The sequence below is a fragment of the Anopheles gambiae genome, chromosome 2 (genome assembly GCF_943734735.2).
Source record: "Anopheles gambiae chromosome 2, idAnoGambNW_F1_1, whole genome shotgun sequence".
Lineage (NCBI taxonomy): Eukaryota > Metazoa > Arthropoda > Insecta > Diptera > Culicidae > Anopheles > Anopheles gambiae.
Genome location: NC_064601.1, coordinates 102,680,310 through 102,702,926, shown reverse-complemented (window position 1 = coordinate 102,702,926; position 22,617 = coordinate 102,680,310). Strand labels below are relative to the sequence as shown.

General features: G+C 46.8%; 2 protein-coding genes across 2 annotated transcripts in view; one reads left to right on the top strand and one right to left on the bottom strand.

The window, feature by feature from the left end:
- LOC5667268 (LIM and SH3 domain protein Lasp) overlaps positions 1–22,601 on the top strand; it is a 58,211-nt gene extending 35,610 nt beyond the window's left edge. Inside the window, exons 3-7 of the mRNA XM_001688840.2 lie at positions 7,409–7,541; positions 8,943–9,078; positions 13,079–14,167; positions 16,647–16,891; positions 20,261–22,601. Of these exons, the coding sequence (XP_001688892.2) occupies positions 7,409–7,541; positions 8,943–9,078; positions 13,079–14,167; positions 16,647–16,891; positions 20,261–20,440 (1,783 nt within the window). The 3' untranslated portion in view covers positions 20,441–22,601. The remainder of the gene's footprint in view (positions 1–7,408; positions 7,542–8,942; positions 9,079–13,078; positions 14,168–16,646; positions 16,892–20,260) is intronic.
- On the bottom strand, positions 18,905–19,827 carry LOC133392252 (serine protease inhibitor swm-1-like). Its single transcript, XM_061652143.1, has 2 exons — positions 19,233–19,827; positions 18,905–19,162 (listed from the first exon to the last, which is right to left on the bottom strand). The coding sequence occupies exons 1-2, from the start codon at positions 19,384–19,386 to the stop codon at positions 18,948–18,950; spliced, it is 369 nt and encodes a 122-aa protein (XP_061508127.1). The 5' UTR covers positions 19,387–19,827; the 3' UTR covers positions 18,905–18,947.
- Positions 22,602–22,617: the final 16 nt, after the last annotated feature.

Sequence of the window (22,617 nt, the reverse complement as noted above, 5' to 3'; positions counted from 1 at the left end):
CTGTGCTAGAAGTGGCCATTTCCAAACGGTTGGACCCACCGTGGGGGGACCCCGGGGGGTGTGGAAATGTTTCGGTTAATTTGTTTCTTTTTATGTGTGTGGGTCGGTGTTAAACACGCGCGTTGGTGGTAGCGTACAGCAAGGCGCGAAAAGTATCGAGAAAACAAAGCATGCATTTCCGATGCGCTGCCGCCGTTTGAAACACACAAGAGAAATCGGGAATTTGTACACACACACACATTCCAAGCAGTTGGAGGTTTTTTGGTAGAAACAACAACCACACTTTCCGCTATGTTTTTCCCACTTCCGCACACTGACGCACATATTAAACCGGGCATTGAAAGCAAATGGCGCACGCATTTAGCGCATTACGCGCGGCCGGGAACGGTTTGTTGCGGGTATAAGAATTTTAATTACTCCACACAAATTACCTTGGAGCAGGGGCGCTCGCTTGTGTTGTGTTTAAAGCGTCCAAGAAGTGTCGAGAAGACGAACCTCCGGCAAAATACAGTTGTGTGGAGCAGGTAATTTGATTTCATTTGCGAATAAAACACAACCACACAATCGTGTCTTGGAGTGGTACCTAAAGTACAACAATATCACTTTAGCACCACGATTGAAGGTACTTGCCAGAATGTAAAAGCTTTCCTTTTTGTGCTGTCTTGGCTGTGCTGCCATTCATTAGCATCCGGCGGGGAACAGTGTTTCCTGCGGCACAAGCGAGGCTTCTACCGGTGGCGTTGTGACGTCCGCCCGACGTCAGTCGCTAAAGTACGCGATAGTGGCAAAAGTAAATTTCCTGCTTGCACGACCAACACGTCTCACGTTGACGGCGAAACCATGCAGAGAACTGCATTGTTGTCTTTCGAGGCCTGTATTTGCGTAACTTCGTAATGAGGTTATGAGCAGTTTCGATCGATCTTTGTTCTGCTGGAGCGTCCCGCTCCAGAAGTACAATGTTGCAAACTTCTGAGGACTGCTGGCGGGCAGCATCGAATGCTGTGTAATTTACCGCACATATTTATACGCCCGCTTAAAACGTCATCGAATGTTCTTGCGAATGTTGTGGCGTTAGATTTATGAACCTACCTACCAGTTGGGAGTGTGTGATTTATCTACAACAAATTGGCCAATCAGTAGCGCACGGCGCCCGGCGACAAAACGATTCGTTTCGCACGAACCCAATCGATCGGTATCGGGCGGGCTACTAGCATTAAATCACCCATCGGTCGACCGGTAATGCACCCATGTGGCATATATACCGGGCTTTGCTGCCCAAAAAAGGTCAACCGCTGGTGCGGGCTGTAAACGTCTCTTGACGCAACAGGGTTAAGCGTGTGTGTGCATTAGAGTGTGCGTTTGGTCAGCGTGTTGTTGAGGTATCTGACACTTTTTTCTGCCAAACGGGAGGATGTATGATAAATGGCAGTTTTGGTAGAGGAGACTTCAAGCGGCGCCTCTGTGTGTAATGGTTGTGGTCGTTTGAGTGTTGCACAGTAATGCACTTATAAGGCCTGTTCGTGTACAACAGGCAGGTTTATCGATTGCTTCCAACCTCCCCCCCCCCCCCCAAATGCTACTGGCTTTCGATACGTGTTAGGCTCCTTATCCCACCCGAGAGCGCGCGTCTTATCGATTCTTTCGCGTCGTCTACTGCCGTCTATTGCCACCGGGCTACTCCGTTGTGTATTCGCCAAACGGTTCGACGATTAATCGCCGTCGTGTTCCCATGGGCAGTGATAAATAGATTGATCAGCACTTTCGTTCCACAGCGCGCCTTGCCAAAGTGCATCATAATGTGTGGATGTGTGCCCCTACAGTACAACCTGTTTTTTTTCTTCTTTCTTCTGCTTCTGCTATTACTTCTGCTTGCCTCCCACTACTATTGCGTTGGCGCCACTGTACGCCGCCTCAATCCCCCCCCTGGTTCGATCGACAATAAAACCCCTTTTTTATGCTGTCCTAAGGTTTCTTCTATTCCACGGATGACAGCCGTATTTCGTATTGACCGAAGCGCAACGTGGGCACCGCCGTTTCACATTGGCAAACTGCTGCCTGCCTGCCTGCCCATGTGCATGCTAATTGTTTTCGAAGGCAATAGATTAGTAGGTCACTGTTACTGGCAGCAAATCCTCCAACGCCCGTGGCGATTGGGGGAGGTGGGCGCGTTTGGGAAAGTGGAAAGTTTAAAGAGCTGGCAAAAAAGAGGCAAAGGCGAATGCTGCGCGGATGTACATACGCTGAAAGAGGATTGGTAACGTGTGGTTGTATCCGGGTGAATTTTCTGTGGGTTATTATTTAAATGTAAGACATGATTTTCGCTTCTCACTGAATGAATGAATTTTAAGCGTTAGGTTAAAAAAAAAAAGAAAAAAAATCAAATGCGAATTGTAATGATATGTCTGTACGGGTGACCGTCTGTGCGTATCTTATTATTAACTATTATCCATGGTATGATGGTGGCTTGTTCCTAGTATCATGACAAAGGTGACGACCTTTCACAACACAAGTCGTGGGATCGATTGTGACCATAATTACCGCGTATGAAATGCAATTTATTCGTTTAGAACGGTATGGAAAGGCCACTGTGCAGTAGGAGAAGGACAGCAGCAGCTATATGACATGACGACCGAACCACGAGCCAATGAAAAAAGAAGAAAACATCAGTTCAAAAAAGTCAAACCTTAAACGTATTTAAGGGTAGATATGGAGGCGCGTTTGGTCGTCGTCCAATCGAGATTAGATATTGCGTGCCAATTGTAGATGCTGGTGCAATACGCTATCGATATCGATCAGATTTATAACCCCGTAGCAATCAGCACGTTGAACCTCTTGTAAAAACAACGCTTTTTGTTTCGATGGAAAAAACAATATTTTCAAACCATAGAATGATTAAATTCAAAATTAATTAACATTCAAAAGTAAATTCAAAACATTAAAGATTGTAAATGCTCTCTCTCTCTCTCTCTCTCTCTCTCTCTCTCTCTCTCTCTCTCTCTCTCTCTCTCCCACTATCTCTCTCTCTCTTTCTCTCTCTCTCCCACTATCTCTCTCTTTCTCTCTCTCTCCCACTATCTCTCTCTCGTTCTCTCTCTCTCTCCCACTATCTCTCTCTTTTTCTCTCTCTCTCTCCCACTATCTCTCTCTCTTTCTCTCTCTCTTTCCCACTATCTCTCTCTCTTTCTCTCTCTCTCTCTCTCTCTCTCTCTCTCTCTCTCTCTCTTTTTACCTGACCTCTCCAAAACAAATACACTAAATAGTTTTAAATGCCCTTTCCCCTTCAGAGTTTAAATAAAATCGTCAAAACTGGTCAAGGCATGGCAGCATAAACTTCGCCCGGGGCATTAATGTATGCTAACCACTGCAGCGCTCCGCTACTCCCCCACTGGCACTGTTGAAGTTTATGGCATGAGATGTGTGTGGCAACGTGTGGGGACCGATGATGCGCGGTAGAAGAAGCATCGTAAAATTGATTTGTGCTAAACACACGACCATAGGTATAGGTCCCCGCCGGCAGTGACGGCTTTTGGAAATGGTTCGGTTCCGTTCCGCAGTCCGGAACCTGCCCGGAACCGGACTGGAAGGAGGTTACCGTTTATTTATTATTTATTACATGCCACTTACACACACAGAGTGAAGAGTGCAATAGTGTGTTTGTGTGCACGGTTTCGGAAACGATGCTCTTTGCCACTCAAACTCCTCGCCCACACTCGACCCCGGTGCATTTCGGAACGCGTTATTTGCGTTGGTTGCCGCCACCGTGCTTCTTCCTTCCTTTAGTTTATCTCACAGAAGCTGTGGTTGTGTACGTGTGGGGGTATACATACGGGAGTGATGGTTTTAAATTCGTTCCAAGTGTGGTGCTGCCCATTGCTGTGACCGTTGTTCTGGAGCGTGGTGAGGAACGAGGCGCAAAACCCACTTGCATCATTATTCAATTTATTTCAATTCGTTGAAACAAAAAACTGACTCCGTTTAGGCAAAAAGTTCCTGCTGCTGCTGCTGCTAGAGCTCATCATGGGCCTGTTTAAAGTGCTGGTGTTTGGCCTGCCTGGCCGCGCCTGGTGTGCTGGTTGCCTGGCAATAGTTCTCTACCCTTATCGTGCGCTCTCGCTCTTCTATGCACTCGTTTATCGTTGTTCGGTGTTGGTTTTTGTTCCTCTTTCCGCTGTGTTTTTGCCGCTATCTGTCTGGCGTTCTTCCCGGCCGTCGTCGTCGTCCGTCTGTCTGGATGTCTGGAATTCTCTCAATGGGCGTAAAGTTGCGATGCGTTTCCACATTGCTTTGCAGTAAATCGCTCCGCTTCATCGTCTCCATGTACGTACAACGTGCATCTACGCGTGCGTGTGTGTGTGCGTGTGTGTACATTAGAATGTGTGAGCATCGGACATTCTTAAGGCCCGGCTGTCTCTGGGACCAAGGCTCTGGCCGACAATTAGGGAAAGGGGTGGATCAATGCAAGACGCTAAATGAAAGGCCGTGTTTTTTGGTCTTGCTTTTCACCATTGAGGTGCAAAAGATGCTTTATAAAGGAAGAAGTTTTCACTTCCCCCATAAGACAGACACACTCATCTATTATGCTGTTTTTTTTTTTTAAATGCTACGCTACAACAACACTGCAGGAAGTGATGGGGCATGGAATTCAAACGTTTAGTTTTGTGTAAGGGCTTATAATAAATGCGGCACGCTGCTGCACGTGTTGTGGCTCTACGTTGATGGTGTTGCAATGCTGTAAAAAAGAGGAGTGTTTAAAGATGATTTGTTAAATGCACCTTCGACCAGCATACGACAACAAACGGTACCATCAGAATCTTGCTCTTCAGGAATGCACACCATTAAATGTTGTTGTCACTTTCAACACTCTTGTTGTTGTTTATTTTTCTTCCATATTTTTGATGTCAGTCCTGTTTCACGCCTTTTCAAGATGAATGGTTTCTTCCCTAGAATGGTAATCTGTACTAATGCGAGACCATTCAGATCTGTTTCAGTGCCTTGCTTCGCCTACTCACTCCCAGCGAAATTGGCACAAACTGAAGCTATTTTTAAGATCTCCCTCCCACCCTCCCAACCCTTTGAAATGGTGAGCCCGGGAGGAAATCCGTCATATCTTAATTGTTACGGCTCGTTGCAGTCGTCAGACCGGGCGCACAGTTTTATGCTCAGCCACAGAATGCTGACTGCTGATGCTGACGGCAACTTTGTGTGGAGAGAGAACGAAAAGTGGTTTGAAAAATTTTCACCGGAAATGGATGCTCTGATGACTTTACTGTAAGTGTGTGTGTATAAGTATGTGTCTGTCCCATCGTGCAGGCCGGGCCTTGCCTTTGCAAAAGCACCAACAGCTGCCCGGAGATGCCTTGATGAATGAACCGTCATTCAGTGCGCACAGGCGAACAATCAACCATTCTCCAATTTATATATGCTCTCGTTTGCCTCTACGGTGTACATGGGTGTGTGTGAGAATGTATGTGGGCAAAGAATAGTATGGTAGTAGTGCTGCGGGACCTTCGAACGCATTTAGTTTACGGAGCTCGCTAAAAGTTGGGCGTTGGCGTTTTTAGCGACCGTTTAAATATGCATTTTTCAGAAGAAAAAAACACACATCACATCACTAAAAAATGGACGACCCCTTGAAGAAAATGGATTTCATGTAGCAAGAAATGATTGAGTTTGTGGAGATGTTTTATTCATATGCGGCGGGGGCTTTGCAATCGCTTCCTCTGCGAAAGCAGCGAGTGTGTAGTGAAATGTAAATTTTTAAAGCCATTTATAATGCTGTAAGGCATGGATAGTGGTACATCAAACGTATGCAATCGTCTTAAGTAACATTTATTTAGGGGCTTTAAAACTTCAAATAAATTTAATTGTGACAAACAGTCGGTTTTGTTTGCTCGACAGATAACCAGCTGGGTTTGCGCATCTAAACAGCTGTGTTTATTGGCAGCGTTTTGTAAGACAAACAAAGCTGTCATGATCTTGGCGATCCTCTCAAGCGCATATGCGGTTGATTAGCGTACAATGTTGCCCCGTTTCTTCTTCCTTGCACCTACCCATGAAGGCGGATAGTCTACACACGCTATTCAGTATCGTTTACGGTCTGCAAAACACACATATATGCGTCTTTGATTGAAGGAACGGTCATGCACTGGGCCCCTTTTGCTGCCATAGTTGGGCAGGCTGCAGTCAGAAGTGCATTACTAAATATGGGCACATGCACGTACATGTTGCGCTTTTTTGCCTAAGAGAATGCTAAAATTAGGTAAACATTTATATTTATGGTATAAAATTATTATTATATTATAATAATGATAAAAATGCGATGAAATCCTGGCTTTTGGAGCCCAATCTTCTGCCATGTGCAAAGATTTTATTTAAAAAAGGCACGACCGACGAACATATTTGGTGCCGTGACTAGGATTCTGGATTTAAATTACCTTTTAGATCAATTGCGGTGTTACTTTCTTGTAAAAACTCACTGTAGTAACGTCTCACAGCAGCAGTATTAAGCAAAAAATGAAGTTATATTGCGTTACAGTCCATTAAAGTGAGATGAGCGCCATAGTGTCCGATGGAAATAAGAAACGCCTCACAACAGATCGCACATATCGTTGAAGTTTGCATTATGCAAGAGAATGGCTAGCCGGCAAGTGTGATTGGTATATAATTGTAACTTAATCAAGTGCATACGGTGCATTTATTGACACCGTGTCATCTCCCTCTCTCTCTCTCACCCACTCTCTGTGCATCTTTAGCTTCCTTTCTGGCTCCCTGTTTGGATCTCTCTTTTTCATTTTGTTCCACTCAATCTTGCGAAGCGAAGCAGATCACAATGATGATGATGATGATGATGATGGTGATGGTGAACGTAGTTGACAGTGATCATTATTAGCTGTGTTTGCGGATTGTGCCTGATCGCTCCGGTGCCGCTGGAAACATAAAACGCATCAGCACTTAAAAGGAACCGCGGCAGCACATGGCACGACCATATAAACGCACAGCAAAGCGAAGGTTGCCGACCACATTCCAACGATTAATTCTATTCCCTTTAATAGAGGATGCGATGTGCTTTTTTAAAACGGTTTCTGATGCTCAGCCGGCACACATGCGATCGTATGTCAACCTGACACTACAGCCGGCTGCATTAGATTTAGGAGTGTTTTTTTTTTAGATTTATGCGAAAAGTAGGAGTAAATTGGTTACGTTCACTTTGTGCTTCAAATCAAACCATCCTCTCAGAACGCGTTGTGTTTAAGCAGCACGAGCTCGTTTGCTGCCCATTTGACGCTTCGTTTGATTGGTGATGTCTTAATTAGTAGGCGCAGCGCATTTAGCTTGTACAAATTTGTACCGTGCAATGGAGCAGATCAAATAGTGATAATGGTTTCGTTTTCTTTTCCCCACATTGCAGACACATACCCAAAGCCAAAGCTACCACGATCGCGGAGACACCGGAGTTCAAGCGAATCGCGGAAAATACCAAAATTCAATCGAACGTGAAATACCATGCAGACTTCGAGAAGCTGAAAGGAAAAGTGACGCAGGTAAGCGCCAAAGAGTTGCTCTGTTCCTATTGTTGTCTTTTTTTTGTACGTTATTATAAATTTGGTGAGGTTCGTCGCTTGTTTGTTTTCTGTGTGCAGTCTTTTGTTTAATTTACGTGCGCCGCCGGTACAGAATAAATACTCGCCAAGCAATGCAATCGTTTGTGCTTGATTGATTCGCACGAAAGCAAACAAGGCATCGGAAAGAACATTAGCACTAATTGCATCAATAATTACCTTTCACTGGTAAGCGAGCGTGTGTGTCCGTGTGGCTTAACAGTATCAACACTTTTTGCCAGATTAATCGCGAGATGCCGTCTACTACGATGGAGTATCTCTTGTTCACTCACGCTCTCTGGCTGAGATCGGGGCAGAGGGCGATCATGTTTTTTCACCGTAATTGCAACCATTACTTTCGGTTCACGTGCACCACTCTCGAGTACTCTCGCCAAGCAACGGCAGCCAAAACTTTCGATTTTTGGTGAGCTTGGCGGCGAGTCCTTTAGGGGGAGGATATTGGTGGAGCGGAGTTGATGGAAAGAGCAGGAGAGCAACAAGAAAAGAAATCCTTCTCATCAGCAACATCAACACACTTCAAGTCGGTGTTGGTTCCGAATGTAGGACACACGATGATTCCGTCTGCCCACCGGATTTCTTACTTCAATTAATTCGATGCACAGAAGAGCACACACTCTCGTGGTTTGGGGTTTAGGCTCTATGTATATACCGTTGTGGTAAGACGATCTCCTCCTCCTCTGCTCAGAGTTGAATTCAGCGATGTTGTGAACATCACTTCATTTCTTTCACTCACTTTGGAGAGGCTCTCGGTGCACCGGTGCTGTTCTGGCTTGCCTGTGAGAAGCTAGACGTTTTGTTTTGGGAAAAATGAATTTTGCTTTTTCCAGCGTGAAAATGAAGTAATAAGCTTATGTTTCATTTATTTAGGACGTTTTTCTATACATTGCCTTTAATTTGTGAATTTTATTAATTTATTACCAATTAGAATTCAATAAAACATTACTTTTAATTTGAGATTTTAGTGCAAATTGTTTATAAAATTCAATAATATCTCTTCCGAATAGAAAAAAAAACATTAAAAAACAAAACATCAAATTTATCAAATTTGATTGTTTACTGTATTTAAAAATGAAACTAAATTTACATAAAATAGCTCCATTCACAAGATTTTTCATACATACTTCATTATTACGTGAAATATGTTTAGTTCGTCTCACTAAATTTCTTTTCTTTTCATTTGTTTTCCTTCACTGCATCCTTCACCCTGCTGTCCTGGACCATCAACAAACGCGTCCAAACGTCATCCTGGGTGGAACTGGTGTGCGTGTCCAAAATTCGCGCACCCTTCTCGGGCTTGAAAAACAAACACAACAAAACAAAAAGGTTGCCGATGATCCGGAAACGCTACGAATCAAGCAAAACACGAAAAACATCTCGAACGTCGCGTACCATGGCGATCTGCAGAAGAAGGCCGCGATGGAGCGACAGCGAGAGTGCACGGAAATCATCGACAGTAAAGGTGAGTAAAAGTGATGCGTGTGCGTGCCGGGATGGGACACCGGATATGTATGTTGGGTGTTTGGAAGTTTCGGTGGTGAATTTTACTTAAGTTTACTCTTAAAGGATGTGAGTGTGTGTTTGTGCTCTCTGTGGGCTGGGATGGGAGCTTTGCGATAAAGGAAATGAAGGAAAACGTAACAGGAAACAGCTGGGAATGGCAACGAACTTTCCCATTTTAAAATGTGTCGCTTGTGCAACAGCAGCAGCAGCAGCTCAGACGCAAAGCCCTGGTGTGAATGTGTTGGGTTTGTGACGTTTAGGGAAATCGATTCTAGTGCATGATTCCAAATTTTACACTTTTTTAGTCTGTAGTGACCCTAGATGGCGCTAAAGTTGCAAACAACTGTTTCATTGTTAGCCGAACGTCTTTTCGTACAATAAAAGCGGGCTAAAACTAGACGATTGATTATGACAATATACGATCGTTCGTCACGTGTGAGAGTGTTTGTGTGCGTGAGGATCGAAATATAGAAGACGCGGACCTATAAATATCTCTTGCGGTAATCTTCCCACACTCTTGCTGCCGCTTGGGCGAGCGTACCGTGTGTATTTGGGTTGCGTTATGCTAAATGTGTGTTTCCTTCGGCTGGCGCTGAAACGGAAACACAAACAAACACAACCCGGCGTGTTTGCAATGTAAACATACACAGGCCGCCAGCACGAAAGGCGGAAGTGTCGTGATGCAAACAGCTTCGAGACTGCCCAAACAAACCGTTGGTATTTCGTTCGAACGGTCAATGAATGAATAAGCGATTGATTTTGTGCTGTGGGGAGGGCGATGTGCCAGGGCAGAGCAACTTGCCATGATAGTACCTAGATGTGGAGTATATGTAAAAAAAGACATTAAATAGCAAGTCGTGGATAATTTTCATATTTTTACTGTTCTTTGGAGAGCGGAGTGTATCGACGAATGGAACTAATTGTTTTTAATTTTGCTTGACAGTAAACAAGCAAAGGGAAATTGAAATGACCTCACACAGGTTGGCGCTAAAGCGAACGATTATCGTAATAATTTCTTACAACTTTTACAATATTTCATCCCCGAAAGCGAAGTTAATTATTTGGAAACATGACAAAATACACGACACTAACGACACGCTAACGGTTCTTCCGCCGTGGTTCCCACGAAGGGGGAGGGGGGATCCAGTCGGAAGCTTGCCAAAGTGGTGTTGCCCGATCGGAGCGCGATATCATCTGAAACCTATTTCACCCTCCCTTTCTCACTGTAACGGCTGAACGGCCGGGTATATGCCCATTATGACAAGAACGGCAACAGAAGAGCTGCCATTGCTCCAACCCTCTTTATTGCTTCACGGTTCGTTGCGTTTCCGTTTCCTTGAACTCCAAAGACCTCTCGCAAGCAGTGGGGGGGGGAGATCCGCCTGTCCCCATAGAAATTTGAAGCATTTTTTTCCTTCCTTCCTTTGCTCGAACACGAGCATCCGCATGTCAAGTGAGCAATTGTCGAATTTCAGACCTCTGGAGGGCGTCCAGTGTGCAAGGGCGCCATCCTTGGAGGCAATAAGAGTGTTTCTCACTAGATTCGCAGGAAAGCAGATCTCGATAAGCTTCCCGTCTAAAGGGCAACCCTAACACGCTACAAACACGTGCAAAGTGCAAACAACAGCAAAAGTTTATCGCGAATGAAAAAAGCGCAACAACGAAAATTTTAAAAAGGGGAAACAGGGATGTTAAACGCAAACCATCCGGACTCGTGGAATGTTTTCTCCCCAAAACTTCACGTTCACGTTGCACGTTTTACCATACCCAGCATGGAAGTTCCTCGTATATTGCTCGCCTTCGTTTCGGTTCGTACTGGTGGTGCTAAACTGCAACCGTCAGAACAAAACCGAACCTCTTTCTACCCTTTGGGGAGACGACACCCCAACAAAAGCTTCGAAGCAAATCGAATGTCCTGTGTTGTTGCTCATGACTCGGTGACTCGGCTGGGAGACGAAGATGTACGCCGTTTTATATGGCGGGGTGCTTTATGACCACTGCAAAGTTTGCCGGGTGACGACCGGCGACGTTGTTTTTATGCAATAAAATGCCGTCCCCACAGGAAAGGAGACTCTAACAAGCATTAGGGGAGAACAATCGAAAGGAGTGCTCGCCAGCGGAAAAAAAATCCAAGTGAACTAAAGTGATGTGCATCGATAAATTGGCCAACCATTCGGAAGGTTGAATTGTGTTTGTGGTGGTGAGGCACGTGGAATTACGATTAGAAGACTTTGAGCCATTCGGTGGGTTTTGTTTTAAGTCGATGCATGCGATTTTTGCCAATTTTTTTTTGTTACCATGACCATGATCCATGACACCGTTGGAATGTCGAGTAGAGTAGTAATGGAGTTGTGTAGCTGGTTACAATGAATACCTACCTGTCAGATGTCGGTGACGCGGGTGTGGTAAGGGTTAAGACCGTGTGACGAGGAACCGCATTTTTATGAGCGACCATAAATATTTCGGCTTGCCTAGACAAACTTGTCGAGCTTGTCGAGACCACTGTTTTTGTTACTGGTGATTGTTTTCCCTGTCAAGGTTGTTTGTCTGTGGCTTGAAAGATCCATCATATCCGGGCAGGTACAAGTGAGAATTGGCCCGATTGTTACTGGGCACGTTTGAGCCAGCAGAAGGATCAGGTGAAATAGACACACGAGCCATTAGGAGGAACTGATCGTGCACTGTCAAATGTATGGAGCTGTGTGTCAATTATAATGGTCTTAGAAGGTTTTTAGAAGAAGGCTCTCATCACCATGAGTCATTCGGCCGAACCCCGAACGAAGACGGAAGGCCACACAGTGGGTAAGCTTGTGGCAAAGTCAACGTACGGCCGAGTGACGGTGTTGTGTTTGCGATAGGCAGTTTTGGTAATTGTTTTTAATGTATTCCATAAATTGTTGGTCGAAAACAACAAAACCCGGCCGCTCCCGAAGAGGAGACCGACCAACCCGAAGAAAACGATGCGCTTTTGCGTGGTGAAGCAAACCGATTTTCCCACGGCTCATTCAAAGCTCACACTAAGAATGGGCACCTTTTCACACTGAACCAAGAAATACTGGCGGCAAACCTGCCTTCACGACCTGCTGCGTTGTAGTGGGTGGAATTCAGTGTTGTAAAACCGGGAAAAAACAGTAAAAGATACTTTCGAAGATGTCCGGAGAAGAATGTGAAGTCACTTTTTTGGGCCTGGGAGGTCCAGAAGAGCGGTTTGAAATATTAATCCTCGGGTAGGAAAAGAAAGATTGTTGGTACCGTTTTTTCACGTTAATTGGGAGTATTGCGTCGTAGCTTAAAAGAAGAATAATGCAATTATAGGATGGGATTTTTTGGAAAAAAAAGTTTCGTCTAGCTAGAATTGTTGCTGTTATGAAGGTGCTTTGTTGACGTCATATTTAAATTATTTTAGAAGGGAAGAGAAACGTTCTTTAGATGAGTAAGCTAGTCCACATACTGCATCAATCTAATCATCAATTAATTTACATATTTATACATTTTTTTGTTTACTTACTGTGCTTTCTTTTTTGCTTTTACTTTCATCACCTGCTGTTGTCACACCACCTGCCCCCTACTTCATCATCAATGCTGTGTGTGTGTGCATATTCATCTATCTCTTGTGCTTGTGTTGTTGTTGATGTATTCCGATCGTATCCCGACAACGCCCTCTATATCGCTCGATCGTATTGTGTTTCCCTTTTTCATCCAATATATATCTGTGTGTGTGTACGTATATGTGTCACATCAAATCATGCAAATGATCCTTGACACAAATGATCCTTCGGTAATCGGGGGGTCGAACCTATCTGCACCGACTTTGAAATGCACTTGCGCGCGACGCACACAACGCAACGCTTCAAACACACACACACACACACACACACACAAACGCAACCCAACAAATGTACACAATACACACACGCGTTATTAACTAATCCTTTGCCGCACAACAACAACAACAACAGACAACAACGATCTGGAGTCGGAGTACTTTTCCGAGCAGCTGGCGGCCGAATCGCTGCCCCACTATCAGCCGCCACCGCCGCCACCGGTCGTAGCACCGGCGGCAGGCGGCGGCCCCACAGCCCAGCAGCAGGTCAACAACAACGGTGGCATGGCGGGCGGGCCGACCAACACATCGCAGCAGGCGCAGATCATCTCCACCGCCAACATTACCAAACACAACCAGGCGAACAGCTACCACCACCAGGCGGCGGCGCTGCAGCAGCAGCAGCAGTATCAGCAGATGAACAACAACAATAAGGCGGGTGGATACGGTGGCCATCAGCAACAGCCGGGCAGCTATCCGACCGGTGCGGCTTACGCGCAGCATGCAGCAGCCAACAATGGTGCTGGTCCGGTTGGCAACAGTGCGGAGCACGTGCGCCATTCGGTGCTGCAAAACTCGGCCACCCCGTCCGGTGGGGGCGGCGGTGGTGCCGCGACCCAAAAGTACTACGATCCGTACGATAACTATGCCCGCCCGAACCCGACCGCCAACCAGGTGAACAACAATGGCACGGCCGGCCCGCACATGGGCAACAACAACGCACAATATCATCACAGTCAGCAGCAGCAGCAACATATGCATCATCATCACCAGCAACAGCAACAACACCACGGTGGTAATGGTATGATGGAACAGCAGCAGCAGCAGCAGCGTGCAAATGGTGCTGTCTATCATCAGCAGCATATGCAGCATCAGCAGCAGCACGGTCAGCCTGGCAACCATCACCATCATCAACATCAGCAGCAGTCGGCAGCGATGGTCGATCCGTACGGTCAGCAGCAGCAACAACGCTACAGTGCCAACAGCAACAGTCAGTACGCAGGTGCAATGCACGCTCAGCAGCAGCAGCAGCAGCAACAGCAGCAGCAGCATATGTATCAGTACAACAACGGCAACATGAACAACGGTGCAGCAGCGACAGCAGCAGCAGCAAGTGCTGGTGGGATTGGTAAAATTGCTGACTACGATCCGCTTACGGACGGACCACGAAACGTGCCGCAACCGAACCGCCAGAGCGCAACGCTGATCTACAGCTCCGGCAATTGTAAGTATTGCACCAGGCGGCGAAACCTTCGCTAGACTATTAATTTCCCCTTTTATTGTTGTTGCACATTGCTAGATCAGCTTTTTACGTTTTCTGTGCGTGTTTTTCGTGTGAATGGAGGTGTGGGTTGTGTATCGCCTGGTGGAGAAGGGATTACATGTTGTATTACGCTTTGTTTTGTATTTGTTTTTAGATTTGAAGAAGTGCCCGAATCAATGGGATGGTACATCGAGGAAGATTGTATTGCAATTCAGTGTGTCTATTTAACGAAAGATTCATCTCACGCTAGGAAGAAACTTTTTTTTTGTTGGTCTGTTGAAGAACTACAACATTCGCTCGGTTTATTTTGCATGGTGTATATGTTTTTTGTTGTTGTTGTGTTGTTGCACACTCCAGTGAAATGATGCTGCACCTTGGAAATGTCATTTCAGTTCCCGTTTTTTTTTCATCACTTTTTAATCATGCACCGTACTCATTATTGCCTTGTGTCCTCACTGTGGACCCTCCTCCCTACATGCCCATGGCCGTTTTGTATAGTGTTGGGTAAATCTGAATCAGATTCATGGATATGAATGAGTCTTTGAGAAGATTCAATGAATCTAAATCTTGGTTGAAGAGATTCATGAATCTAGGAAGATGCATGAATCTCGAAAAATTCATGAATGTAGAAAGATTCATGAATCTCGAAAGATTCACGAATCTCTAAACATTCATGAATCTAAAGGGATTCTAAGTACATCTCCTAAGATACATAGAGAGCTTGAGTATCTCATTATTCTTCTTACCGTAACACCCTACGTGGTCATGGCAGCTTATAAGAGCTTTCGAGACTTCTTGGCAAGTACCTCGCAGCCAGATATAATGGCTTGTATCATTGAATCCGTTCGTAGCGGGGACGTACGGCGCTCACAAGAAATTCTAGGGATGGCAACACATTTCTTTAGCGCGGTCCTACAACGCCGCGGTAAATAACTGTAGCAACCATCTAGTACGTTAAGAAAATGAGCGTCGGGACGTACGCCGCCGCTACGAACGGATTCAATAATACCAGCCAATGTTATGCTACGGGGAGGCGGTCCATGCGAAGCTTGAACCAACGACGGGCATGTCGTCAAGTCGTGCGATTTAACCACTGTACCATGGCATCGCTAAAATTCAATCGGCCACAGCATGGACTCCGTTCGCTGAAATCTGTTCGCCGCGAGAACCAATCTGCACTCGTTTGCACTCATGAGCGAGTGACGTCACTCACTTTTAATGGAAGTGAGCGTTGAACGGATTTCGGCGAACGGAGTCCATGCTCTGGTCGAATATTTTGAAAATCATACATGTCATCCCTGGAGATTTATGAATCTTAATTGATTGATAAATGTTACATATTCATGAATCTTTGAAGAGACACGAATCTTTCGAGATTCATGAATCCTTGGAGAATCATGAACTATTTGAGACTGCTTAGAGATTGATGAATCTTTAGAGATTCGTCTCGGAATTCGAATCACTCATCATTGAAGATTCATATGAATGAATCTCAACAAAAGATTCATGAAACCCAACACTAGTTTTGTGTTGTCCCATTTTTCTTGTTGCCTTTTATTAAAGCTGTTTGATTTCATTCTTTCCTCACGAGACTCCCATACCTCGGTGGTTGAAATACTTTTTTCTCTAGCAATCACCCGCCAGGCGACGAACCTTTTTTTTTAGGTCTGCAATGTGTATTTGTTTTGCAATACGTCGAGTGATCTTCAAAGTAAGGCGCGGTTTGTGTGTGGCGACCACAGTTGTGCCGCCCGTAGCATGCCAGTGATCTTATCTTATCGTTTCGGTCTCGGGCGTTACTGTTTTTTCGGTGTCACGCGCGATCATCATCGCTGTCGTGAGAAATAATCAGACACTACCCCCCCTTGGTATGTTCCGCGTGATGGATAGCACCTTGGTATGTTTCTTTCTGCTTTTTCTTTTCTTTTTCTTTCTCTCGTACCACTCGTAGCAGCGGTGTCGTAAACGTGACGCGCGATACATTCATATGCATTTTTGTTGGTGAACATCGTTTAAACGGCTTTGCCAGGGCAGGGCAGCGGTTTTGTGACCTGTAACAACGGCACACACACTCGTGTGTGTTGTTGGTCCGGTGGTGTAATGTGTGTAAATAAATGTACCGAACACACAGACACACACGCTGTTTCTTCTTCGGTATGATGGATGGTTGCTGATTGTGACGATGAATTCCGTTCGACCGACCGTGTGATGCGGTTCGTATGATGAAACGTGCAAAATGCTTCCCAAAAAAAAAGGGGGAGAAGGATTTCTATCCATCTAGATAGCAGCTTTAAGTGGACTTTGCTGAACGATCAATTAGCTCGATCGATCACGCATTCAAGCGCGGTCATTGAAGTGAACTATTTGCTTTGGGTTCGACTCCGTCGATTAATGATTTTTACTAAACTTTTTTTTCCCCTCTCCCACGTCTTCATTTTAGTGTCAACGAACAACAACCGACGAATCGGTTCGGTCAACGATATTGATCCCGTCAATGGTTACTATGGCTCGGTGGCGGACAACTCGCAGGCCGCTCTGTATCAGCAGCAACAGCAGCTATACCAGCAGCAGCAGCGACAATCCCAGCAACAGCAGCAGCAGCAGCAGCAACCGCAGTACATTCAACCGCCCCAGCAGTACGCAGCGCCTGCTTCGAATGCAACGGGCAAATCGATGAGCAAAGTGGTACGTACGTGTCGCTTGTCGGCTGAACTCGCGACCAAAAACCAAAGCAACACCCCGACCCAAAATGCGCAATGTTATGTGAATCTTTTTTTTTTATTAAGAAATCTAAAGAAGGGATTTTAAATATCGGGATTATAATGTTACAAACGATCTTTGGAGTATCAATAAGTTACTTAGCAGTACGTCGCACCACCACGCCGGGTACGTTTACACTCCGTAGCGCAGCACCGACAGGAATGGTCCGCTAGGTGCGCCCGCTGTCGCGATAGAATCGCCGCCCGGTGCGGTGGCTGCCGCGAGGCTACCATCATACCCGCCGGCTGACACGACCGGAGGTGCACTGCCGCCATATCCGCCGGCTGACACGACCGGAGGTGCACCACCGTATCCGCCGACTGACGCGAGCGGAGGTGCACCGCCATACCCGCCGGCTGACACGAGCGGTGCCCCGCCATACCCGCCGGCAGACAGGAGCGGAGGTGCACCGCCGTATCCGCCGACGGAAAAGTAAGAGCCACTGCCAGGAGCACCGACCCCGGGTACACCGACGGGCACACCGGCTGGACAGCCGGGCGGTGGAGTGTAGCAGTTCGGCCCGGCCAGCGGTATGAACGGTACGTCGACCGGCTGCCGCGCGGTGGTCGTCGGCGGCTGCGGCACGTACGGCTGATCCTGGTAGGTGACCGGGTGCTGCTGGTTGTACTGGAACTGGCACGGGCAGGCCGGCGGACAGACCGTAGTGGTCGGTGCCGCGGTAGTGGTGGACGGTGTCGCCACGTTGAACGAAATCGGTGGCTGGCGGGCGCAGCCGGCCGCACAGGGCTGTCCACCGGTCGCCGCGTTTATGCTGCAGCTGCACTGCTTCAGCGCCGGTATGGCGTAGTACGGTTGATCCTGGTAGGAGGACGGTGGCTGCTGATAGTACGGCCGCGGGGTGGTCGGCTGGTAGGCGTAGGGCTGCGGGGTAGTCGCTGGATAGGTGTACGGTTTCGGGGCTGGCGGCGGGGTCGGTTGGTATTGGTAGGAGGGTGGCTGCATCGTTACACTACTGCCACAGGGTGGAGGAGGAGGAGGAGGGGGAGGTGGACCATTGCAAGGAGCGGGAAGGTAGGATGGTTTTGGCGGGGCGCACGTGGACGCTTCAACCCGCGGCGGGGCAGTGTAGGAGTAGGGCGGAGGAGGAGGAGCAGGAAGGTACTTGGGAGGAGTGTAGGACGGTGGGGGCGACGGTTGGTAGTACGGTCTCGGCGGGGCTGTCGGAGGAGCGCAGGTGGTCGGCGGTGCGGTGTACTGGACGGGCGGTGGGGCACACGTTGCCGGGGGCTGGTATGGTGCGTACTTCGGTGGGGCATAGTTTTGGGGCGGCTGGGGAGGAACATACCGTGGCGGGGGGTTTGTCGGACGCGCGCACGGTGGAGCGGGTGTAGTGGTCGCAACGTAGGGCGAAGAAACGTACACCATTTGCGGGTAGGATGCGGGCGAATAGGTGACGGCAGGATAGTAGTCCGGCGAAAGAGCCTCACTCTGCTGCTGGCAGGCGCACGGAGGGGCCGGTGTGGTAGCCTCCACGTACTTGACCGGCACGCGGCCCTTGGGTTTCCGCTTGCCACCGCACCGGCAGAACTGCTTCGGTACGTAGTAGACCGTCTTGGGGCATAGTTCCCGCTTGATGCAGGTGCTATTGTGCTTCACGTACCCGTCCTGGCATACGCACTTCGGTTCGCCGGTTTGCACTGGGCTAATGCAGAGCACGTTGCTGCAGTCGTTGTCGCAGGTTGGCTCACAGCAGGGAGCACTTTCGGTGAGGGTTGCGTACGGGCCGCAGGACGGGCACTGGTCGACCCGGATGCATTTGCCCTTGTGCCGCCGGTAGCCCTTCTTGCAGACGCAGGTCGGTTGGTCGAGGTAGCGCGAGTGAACGGGCCGGCCAGCACAATCGTCGGTGCAGGTCGGTTCGCAGCTCGGAGGCGATGGTAGCAGTTCCTCGTTGTCACCACACATTGCTGTGGAGGAATGGAAAAGCGCATTTAGAAATCGAACGCTATGTTAGTTAAGGTTAGGTTAGGGGCTTACGTGGAACCGGTGGCTTGGCGGGACACTGACGCAACCGGATGCACTTGCCCTTGTGCCGCACATAGCCCTCCTTGCACACGCACGTTGGCTGTCGGACGTACGCGTTGGAACACTTCGCGTTCGAGCAGTCATGGTTACAAGTTGGCTCACAGCACGGCATCGTATCGCGCAGCTCCTCATTCTCCGGACAGACAAGCTCTGCAAGCGCAAGAAACGGATCAGTAATGTGAATTGCTTCTAGCCACCGTTCTCGATCACTCTACCATACCGTAAGCCACTGGATGTTCACCCATCACGTCGTAGTAGTTGGACGCAGCTGCTAGTGACGCACAACAGCACAACAGCACACCAAGGTAGCACGCCATCATCGTGGTGGCTTTACGCCTGCGGCCGTAGCAGGCAGCCAGGGTTGGACACTTCATCGCTCGAACCGATCAGTACCGAGCGTTATTACACTATGATCGCCGGGAAAGCTGCACGTTACGGTTATATAGGATAGCGCAGTACGCACGTGCTTTCACGCCGAGAAGATGCGCTTCATGCGCAGCAAAGCTTGAGCAAAACGTGCGATTAAGCTCACCCAAGCTCGGTGCAGCTCGGTGCAAAGCTGGGTTGTCAAAAAGTGCTGGCCAGTCGCGTCCAGTTTCTACCCCGAACCCAGCAGAACGAATTTGCGCGAAAGAATGTATTGCATTACGAAAGAACTTCCTCTGGTTGTGTTGTGTACAGTGTTTTTTTGTTTGTTTGTTTGTTTGCATTCTTGCAATGTGTGTGCATTTTTGCCTACGAATTCGGCACGTAATTTCGGTGTTGTTTGGCAAAGTGTTTTGGACAACCCACCGACACCACAATGGCCGGTAGGCTTATAATGCGTGGCTTATCGTGTTTTTTTCGGTGTAGTGGTGGTCATAGTTGCGCGTGCTTCTTTCCCGTGTAGGTTCGAAGGGAAAAGAAAGGTTGAAAGCTCTTTCGCTATCAAATTTCTAGTGCACATCACACAAGCGCGCAGCGCTGGATATGTTATCTAATAGGTGTGTTCGACACTTGTTGCAGGCATTTGGTCGAATTGTCACGTCGCGTAGCTCTGGAAATTGGGTGGGAAAGTAGTAGATTGTACTCTCTCTGGTGCGTTAGTGTTGCTCCCGAAGTGTTGAGAGAGTAGGGCGCGTTTAGTAATATGATCTTTGCTTCACAAAGCTACTTCGCAGAGCTGTGTCTTGTTGGGAAGCAAACGCAAAATACACTTTTACTTCCTAATTCGAATAAGATTTTTTTCTTCTCTTTTTCCTATTTCAGCGCGTCTACCGTGCGCTGTACGACTACGAGGCGCAGGACAGCGATGAGGTTGGCTTCAGCGAGGGTGATCTGATCATCGAAGTGAACTCGATCGATGCCGGCTGGATGACGGGACGCGTGGAGCGCACCGGGCTGACCGGCATGCTGCCCGCCAACTATGTCGAGCTGATGAAAATCTAAATGATCGTTCCTTGCGTCGAACGCGGGGCCGGGACTGCTCGTTCACCCAATGCAGCCCCTATATTTTTGTTCCGTGCTAATGCTGCGTCGGCAGACGTGGTTTCTCTAGCGAACCACATTTGTAGTCCCCGTTTCAGTGCAAAATGTGAAAATTAAGCGCGTTGAACGATTCCATCGAGTGGAAAAGAGTGCGTTGACAGTGCATGTGGAGTCCCCATTTCCCTATTCCCTTTTCCACTGAAACACTGATCAAAGGAAGAACCTTTTCTGGTGAGAGTGAGCAATGCCCTCTTCACATGTCACCCAACCCGATCGAGAGAAAGAGAGAGAAAGTGAGCGAGAAAGGGAGAGAAGCGCGCAGCTTTTAATTTAATTTCTTTTTTGTTATCTTTTTTTAGTTATCATTATTATTAATATTATTATAATAATTATTATTTTAATTGCTATTACTACCGATGATGATTACCCTATTCTGCCCCCCCCCCCCCCCTTGTATGTTTTGGGTATATTATACGCGTGGTGCGCCGTGCTTGTATATCCCTTTTTTGGCCGGGGAACACATTTTGTCTCCTATAAGGCACGTGAAGAGAAGAGATATGAATATATTGAATACATCATAATAGTGTGTATGAAGGAACAGGAACAGAAACAGGAAGTTGTGTAAAAGAAAGCTTAGAAATCGAACCAGAATACCCGTTGTGTATGGCAGCTAAAGCGCGACAGGATTTGTATTATGAAGGTGCTGTCACACACAAACACACGCGAATACAGAGAATACAGTGTGCTAACTATGATCGTGAGTATTGCTGTGGTTATCAATATTGAACGATTTTGATAAAAACTATTACCCCGTTTGTGTGTGTGTTTACATTCGGGGTAGAAAAATATCAAATTTTTGAGCCTAGTTGTAATTACGGTACGGTTTGAACGTTTAAAAACGGCGGTATATTGGAAACGTGCCTATCCAAAACTATCGAACCAGACAGGCATACTGTAATATTTGTTTGTATGTAGAACACCCTCTTTCTCCCCCTGTTTTTAACCTAAACCGCCTTTAAACGCGTTTTCGTGCTATCATCGGATCGGCTTGCCCTTTCACGCAGCGTAGCTTCGAGTAGCTCACTTCCAACTGGATACACAATTTGTGCCTAATAGATAGTGTGTATGTGTTTAAAAAATGAAACAAAAAAACGTGGAAGAAAATGCGGAAAATGTTCATTCAATGTTTTTGTTGTAGTATAGCCAAAATCGTATCAGCACCCCCGGATGGATGAGCCGAGAGGATGGAGAAGATTAGTTAAAAGATGAAAATAAATGGAAACAAATAGAGAACAGAATTTAAATGAACGAACAAATAAACAAAAACAATTACACACACACAGATCCAATGTATACACGTTTAAAGTTAAGCGAATAATCGAGTTATACAAATAATAGAGGAATAAATGTGGAGATAAAAACAAACCCCAATAATTACCACTTTCCGCCCTCTGATAAGAAAAAAAAAACCAAACGGTACGAGAAGAAAGCAGTGAAAGAATAACGCGTGTTGTGTGTGTGTGTGTGAGTGAAAGAGCTTCCAAGTTTTTGTTTTGTTTGTTTCGAGTTCTAAGTTTGAATAAACAAACACACACACACAATCACAATTAGAAAAGATGTAAGGATGTGTTTACTAAAACAAAAAACACTCAAAAAATATCAACACCACACTGCGCCTTAGTATAGGAAAAAAAGCCTCACAAACCGCCCTGAAAATACCGTACGTGCTTTACCGTTTTCCCCCCAGATAGACGAGACCCGAAAAGGATCGTTTGCCTCTTTACTATTCATTGAAAGATCGTCTTTCCCCTTTTTCTAATCTCTAAAAACTCTAAAACACACCTAAAATAACCACAAAAAGATGATGGTGCACTTTGAAGCATCACTTTTGTCCTATTTGTTACAAGAGAAACAGTGTGCGTGTTTGTGTTATACATAGGTGTAAAGGGTGCGAAAGAGACAAAAAAAAAAATCAACGGAAACACAGTAGTGAAAACCTTGCCCCCCGGTACCGAAACTACAGAATAACACATCAACCGTCAAAACGATGAATGAAATCATTGCCGCTGTTAGAAACAAAATAAAAAAAAGGTAGAATAAAGCGCATGAACTAAAGTAACGACTTGATCGGTGATGAC